At 33.9% G+C, this 7147-nt stretch overlaps 2 protein-coding genes across 2 annotated transcripts in view; both read left to right on the top strand.

The window, feature by feature from the left end:
• Positions 3332–3677, top strand: LOC109127061. The gene is made up of 2 exons (XM_019231303.1): positions 3332–3561; positions 3674–3677. The coding sequence occupies exons 1-2, from the start codon at positions 3332–3334 to the stop codon at positions 3675–3677; spliced, it is 234 nt and encodes a 77-aa protein (XP_019086848.1).
• Positions 5684–7147, top strand: part of LOC104735567 (40S ribosomal protein S4-3-like) — a 3809-nt gene continuing 2345 nt past the window's right edge. The window contains exons 1-4 of the mRNA XM_010455386.2: positions 5684–5793; positions 6094–6171; positions 6270–6548; positions 6670–7145. Of these exons, the coding sequence (XP_010453688.1) occupies positions 5791–5793; positions 6094–6171; positions 6270–6548; positions 6670–7098 (789 nt within the window). The 5' untranslated portion in view covers positions 5684–5790 and the 3' untranslated portion in view covers positions 7099–7145. The remainder of the gene's footprint in view (positions 5794–6093; positions 6172–6269; positions 6549–6669; positions 7146–7147) is intronic.

A 7147-nucleotide genomic window follows, 5' to 3' on the forward strand; every position in this document is an offset into this window, starting at 1 on the left:
AAAAATCCCCGAAAGAAAAAGAAAATGGGAGATGAAAAGGTTCAGGAAGAACCAAATAAAAAGAAAAGTCCTCAGGATGATACAGAAAAATATGAGGTTTCTATTAACTATGCCCAAAATGGGATGTTATGGTATAGAGATGAAATCGATGATGATAATGGAATATTTTCTTTTTCTGTATCTAAAGAGATCGATCATGAAAAAGATGATCCAGATCCAAGGTCCGTATCAGAATGCCAACATAGGCCTGATTGGGAGAAATGGAAAAAGGCTATGCAACTTGAGTTGCTCTCCCTCAATAAAAGAAATGTCTTTGGACCTCTTGTCACTGCATCTAAAGATGTAAAACCTGTTGGTTGCAAGTGGGTATTTGTGCGAAAAAGAAATGAGAAAGATGAAATCACAAGATATAAAGTCCGACTTGTTGCACAAGGTTTTTCTCAAAGACCTGGAGTTGATTATGAAGAAACATATTCTCCAGTCATGGATGCAATTACATTCAGGTACTTAATGAGTCTAACGGCTTCTAAGAATTTAGAAATGTACCTTATGGATGTAGTGACAGCATATTTATATGGATCATTGGATAATGATATATACATGAAAATCCCAGAAGGATTTAAGATTCCTGAGGCATTAGACTCTAAGTCTAATGAAATTTGTGCGATCAAATTACAGCGATCACTTTACGGATTAAAACAATCCGGGCGCATGTGGTATAATCGCTTAAGCGAATACCTATTGAAGAAAGGGTATGTTAATAATGAAATATGCCCATGCGTCTTCATAAAGAAATCTCCATCGGGATTTGTGATCATTGCTGTATATGTTGATGATCTAAATATAATTGGAACTCAAAAGGAGATTGATGATGCAAGAACTCATATGAAGGAAGAGTTTGAAATGAAAGATCTTGGAAAGACTAAATTTTGTCTTGGGCTCCAAATAGAACATTTCCAAGATGGAATATTTGTGCATCAATCAAATTATACGAAAAAGATTTTAAAGCGCTTTAATATGGACAAAGCGACTCCTTTGAGTACTCCAATGGTCAATAGATCTCTGAATGTCGATAGTGATCCATTCAGACCTTGTGAAAATAACGAGAAAATACTTGGTCCCGAAGTACCTTATATGAGTGCTATCGGTGGACTCATGTATCTTGCAAATTGCACTAGACCGGATATTGCATTTGCTACGAATCTACTTGCAAGATACAACTCATCCCCTACTCGCAGGCATTGGAATGGGATAAAACATATTCTCCGTTATCTTCAAGGTACGATTGACTTGGGATTATTCTATCCTAGAAACTCTTCGGTTGGTCTTGTTGGTTTTGCAGATGCAGGATATTTATCAGATCCACATAAATCCCGATCCCAAACTGGATATGTTTTCACAATTGGAGGAACTGCAATCTCATGGCGCTCACAGAAACAGACTTTGGTTGCCACTTCCTCAAATCATGCAGAAATAATTGCTCTTCATGAAGCATCGAGGGAATGTGTATGGCTCAGATCAATGACTAACCACATACAAGAATCAAGTGGAATAATCACCAAGAAAGAGCCAACAACATTATTCGAAGACAATGCTGCTTGTGTCGCCCAAATCAAAGAAGGTTACATCAAGAGCGATAGAATAAAGCATATACCTCCAAGATTTTTCTCCTACACTCAAGAACTCGAGCAAAAGAAGGAAGTTGATATCCAACATATCCGCTCAAGTGACAATGCAGCAGACCTATTCACAAAGGCGCTTCCGACTACCACATTCAGAAAGCATATTCACAATATTGGAATGCGTCATCTACGAGATTTATAAAGAAGGATCATACATATCTTTTCGAGGGGGAGATTACGTTACTATACTCTTTTTTCCTTGTCATGGTTTTTATCCCAATGGGTTTTTCCATGACAAGGTTTTTAATGAGGTAGTACGTAACTCGTCAATGGTGATGGATAATCAAGGGGGGGTATTATGAAATAGAATTGTGATTAATCCATCACAAGACACATGTTAGGACACTTGTTTTTGTAATATTACACCAACTTCCACTTGTCATTACCACAACTAATAGGTAGTGACTCATGTGTTTTGTAATGCACTATAAATAGGAGTTGTATAATAAGAATGACATATATAAGTTCCTTGATCAAAAACACTCTCAAAGTCTCTCTCTCTTCTCTCCCTCTCTCTCTCTTTGTTAGTTCTTGTTTTCTTTACAAAGTGTTACAAAACACAAAGCTTATAAGTGTTTTGTAGTCATAGTTCATAACACTTCTCTTCTACTACTCTTTGTTTTCTCTTGTCTCATACACCATTATATAGTGGTTTCTCGACAAGAGGTGTTTTTTTCTTTATTGGTTTTCCTTTCATGTTCAAATATCTACATGTATTAACCATATTTTAATTACTTTTACCTGATAGGATAAAATCAATACAACAAACACGTCACTCTTGAAAAGGAAAAAAATTACATAAAACGTACGAGAATGGATTTGCAAATCACTCGTAAAACTGACGTAAACAAAAAACGAAAGTACATAGAAATATACTCGGATACTTGCAATCTTACTCTTGTCCAGTAACCAATATACTGATCGGCTAAATATTCCGTATAGAAGATTCTACATCGTCCTCACTTGGAAAGGATGAGATTTTTGATATATCTTCGAGATTGTGTATACAATAGTATCCTCCAAAACGTCCTCATTTGGAAATGATGAGATTTTTGATATATCTTGGATATTGTATATAAATATTTTGTTTCCAAAATGGCGTGAGAAGAATAATAAGTCAAAAAATTTGTTGTCAAAAAAATAAAAATAATAATAAGTCAAAGTGATTAAATGCAATTCAAAAAAAAAAAAATGTGACAGAATTGATGAGAGTAAGAACACATAATGTGTTAAAGAATAATTATATTAGACTCTCATCATTATAATGGTACAAGATACATCAATTTATATAGAGATGAGTTTCTTAAACTAAGATAAAGATAAATGTAAACTAAATATTATTTATACATGTTTGATAATGCTAAACTTCCTAACCCAATATTAACATTTATCTAATATTTTCTAGAATAATATCTTAATGATTTCTATTTTTGGGTTTGTCATCTCGACCGTCGATTTCGGTCTATCGTTCTCCATCTCCTAATAAAATGTACTCTAATGCTGAAAAACAACACAAAGACTAGAAACAAAAGGAAAAATTTGATATATATAGACATTCCTCCATCACCTATATCATATATCAATTATCAAAGAAGAAACAACAATATCAAACTTACTTTGAGTTTTATATCTGTTTGTAAAAGAAAAAAATGGCAGGAAAAATGTGTATGATGGTGATGGTGATGGCATTGATATTGATGGGATGTCGTCTAACAGCATGCGATGGAATGGCTTCTAATGAAACAAAAAAAGACCAGTTGTCGAAGGTGTGTTACAAAAATTGCATGACCAAATGCGGCCAAGATAATTACCAGTGTCAGGACCTCTGTTTCGGCGTTTGTGATCCCAACAAACGCCCTCCTGCACCACCGTCTCTCAAGTAAGTTTTGCATATTCATTCCTCTTAAACTATTTGCTTCGTTAATATCTGATAAAGCATATTGTATTGATATATCATAATATGTATATGTGGTCTTAATTTGCGTTGATAGTTGATACAAAGGAAGGATGCAATAATGACAAAAGAAGGAATGACTTGTTTGAAGACTTGCCCTACTACCCTTTTTTAATTCTCATCCAAACTAGTCACTTCTATCGTGATCTATAATTTTCATACCAAATCCATGTATTGAGATTGTTATAATTATCGAAGACTTATGATTGTGTTATACAAATATACATGGTTCTTGTGTTTGTCAAAAGTCAACTAAAACATTTATAGATCTTGATAACTATGGATGAATATAGTTTGAAAATAAGATCATACAAAGGTGATTGAAAAATCATATTTAATTTTAATAATAATAATAATATGATATCAAGTATTAGTTTTCCGATTTTGATTGGTTAACAATTAAAAAAAAAATTAATTTTAAAATTTTGATCATAATTAATGATTTTTTTTTTTTTTTACGGTTTGGAAGCTAAGCCACCCAAATAGAATGTCTCCAAAGATATTTCAGATTAACCCATTGAGTTGTAAAAAAAGAAAACTAATTAATTATATTGACTTTGTAATTACTATTGTACCCTAATAAACTAATTTATTCCAAAGAAACACTAAATACCAATGACATTGTGATGCATTTTTAACAACTTTTTTTGTTTTTAACAACTGAAACTTTTATTAAACGGTAAAAGGATAGTACAGAAAGTCAACCAACCAAGGAGGTGGTACAGTATACAGTGAATACATAAAATTAATAGTAGAAGCGAATTGGGAAAGCATTTTTAACAACTTTTATGTTAGTTTTTATAGAATAAATGTCATTTTAAAAATACAAATTTCTTTTAAATGAGGAAATAAATTTTGTTTTTTTTGTAATAGATTTGCCAAGGATTCGTTTTTTTCAATCTTTATAACTAAAAGACTAAGGGGGTGTTATTGGATTGTGGTTTTTAAAGGAGTTTGATGTATTTAAGAATCAGGTGTTATTCAATTGGGTATTTTTAAAAATCCATTAAAATCTAGTGTTATTCAATATTTACTGGATTTTGTGTGATTTTGGATTTCAACGTACTTTGCTTCTAAAATATGAACAAACACAATACCACACTTTTCTCAATCATTTCATTTTCTTCTCCTCTCTTTAGATGGATCTCTAGCCTTTGACATATTATTGTTTGATTTTTTTTCTCAATCCTTTTATATAATCACACTTATTCATCAGATATGTATTATTTTTGAGAATTTTTTTTTTGTGTTCTTTAACTTTTTTTTCTGGGTTCATGATCTATAACTTTTTTTTTGGTTTATGATATAATCACACTTTTTTTTTTCTGGGTTCAATCTCTGTTTCTTCCTCCTCAAACCCTTTGTATATAATCACACTTATTCATCAGATCTGTGTTTTTTTGTATTCTTTAATTTTTTTTTTCTGGGTTCATGACATCTGGGTTCTTTAATTACACCAAAAATCTGGATTGAAAACAAATACAGTTTAATTCAAGTTTTCTATGACATGTGTAAAAGTCTGGGTGTTATTAATTTAATATAATTTTGGTGTATAACACAGTTTATGGATATATATATATTTTTTTCTAACAATAACTTTTTAAAAAATCCATAACAATCACCAAAAATACATTATCAGTGACTTTCAAATCCACCTTATATGCATTATAAAGTCCACACAAATGCATTAGACTTTTAAATCCACTAATGTCCTGGGTTAATTAAAATCTATTAAAATCCTCAATCCAATAACACCCCCTAAAACATTTTACTTGTTTAACATTTCAAAATTATCAAAATACAGAGTTGATGGAAAAGTATCAAGCTATATACATAAAAATATAATTATTATTTTGGTTATATAAATGTTAATTTAAAAAAAAATCGAATTATGAAATATAAATACAGTGATGTTGGTCCAACAAAAAGGCCCAAGAAAGGGAACATCAAATATGAAATCCAAACAAATAGATAATGGGCCTTTGGTTGATTAGCCCGTAATACCCTAACATAGTTTTTAAGGGTAGAGATGGAATGGAAGAGCATATTTAAATGGCCAATTAGGGTTTTTCTCGTTGTCTCTCTCACCAGTCGTTCGGAGCTATTCTTAAGAGAAGTCATTCAGATCGGAGATACGCCTAGCAATCTCCCAGCATGGTTCGTCGTTCTCTCTCTCTCTCTCTCTCTCTGTTCTAGCTTTTGTAGTTGTTTACATCTACATCGTTTGTTAGCTCGATTCTCAATTCTCTCTGTTCTAGCTTGGTTTGTGTTAGTGATGTCGAGAAATGTTTAGTTGTCTTCTGAGTAGTTTAGTTGGATTGATTCGATAATTCGTAGATCTGTCCTCCTTAGATCTCAGATGTGTTGTTGCTCTAGGTCATGATGATGATGACATATATTTGCATTTGGCAGTGTTCTTGATACGGCTCTATCATTTGTTTTGTTGTTTTTTTACAGGCGAGGGGTTTGAAGAAGCATTTGAAGAGGCTCAATGCCCCAAAGCACTGGATGCTTGACAAACTTGGTGGTGCATTTGTAAGTCTTTTTAGTCTCTTCTTGGCTGATTCAGTTTATATTTCTCTCGTTGAGTTCTGTGAATGACTATGTTCTTCATTTTTTTTGGTTACACACAGGCCCCAAAACCATCTTCAGGACCTCATAAGTCCAGGGAGTGCCTTCCCCTTGTCCTTATCATCAGGAACAGGTTGAAGTATGCTCTTACCTACCGTGAAGTGATTTCCATCTTGATGCAAAGGCATATCCAAGTTGATGGGAAAGTGAGGACTGACAAGACTTACCCTGCTGGTTTCATGGATGTTGTGTCTATCCCAAAGACCAATGAGAACTTCCGTCTTCTCTACGATACCAAGGGACGTTTCCGTCTCCACTCCATCAGGGATGAGGAAGCTAAGGTTTGCGCCTCCTCTTCTCATTGTTTAGTGTTTTTCTTTTAGATTGATGCTTTGACCTTATGAGAACAAGTTCTGTAAGATGTGTTGTATCAATATTTCTTCTGTAATTCTCCCTGTGCAGTTCAAGCTTTGCAAGGTCCGATCTATCCAGTTTGGGCAGAAAGGCATTCCCTACCTGAACACATATGACGGACGCACCATCCGTTACCCTGACCCGCTCATCAAGCCCAATGACACCATCAAGCTCGACCTTGAGGCCAACAAGATTGTGGAGTTCATCAAATTCGATGTTGGTAATGTTGTGATGGTTACAGGAGGTAGAAACAGAGGGCGTGTTGGTGTGATTAAAAACCGTGAGAAGCATAAGGGAAGCTTTGAGACAATCCACATCCAAGACTCAACAGGACATGAGTTTGCAACAAGGTTGGGGAATGTGTTTACCCTTGGCAAGGGAACCAAGCCGTGGGTGTCTCTTCCTAAGGGTAAAGGTATTAAGCTGACTATCATCGAGGAGGCCAGGAAGAGGCTCGGTGATCAACAGGCTGCTTAATTTTGTGATTTCCAGTTCCTTGTTATGCTTCGTTAGACGTCTCATATTT

Source organism: Camelina sativa, chromosome 2 (assembly GCF_000633955.1).
Source record: "Camelina sativa cultivar DH55 chromosome 2, Cs, whole genome shotgun sequence".
In the NCBI taxonomy this organism is placed as follows: domain Eukaryota; kingdom Viridiplantae; phylum Streptophyta; class Magnoliopsida; order Brassicales; family Brassicaceae; genus Camelina; species Camelina sativa.

Bases quoted from the DNA above. Each gene is read 5' to 3' on its own strand.
- LOC109127061 (XM_019231303.1), top strand. From the start codon at position 3,332: ATGGCAGGAAAAATGTGTATGATGGTGATGGTGATGGCATTGATATTG.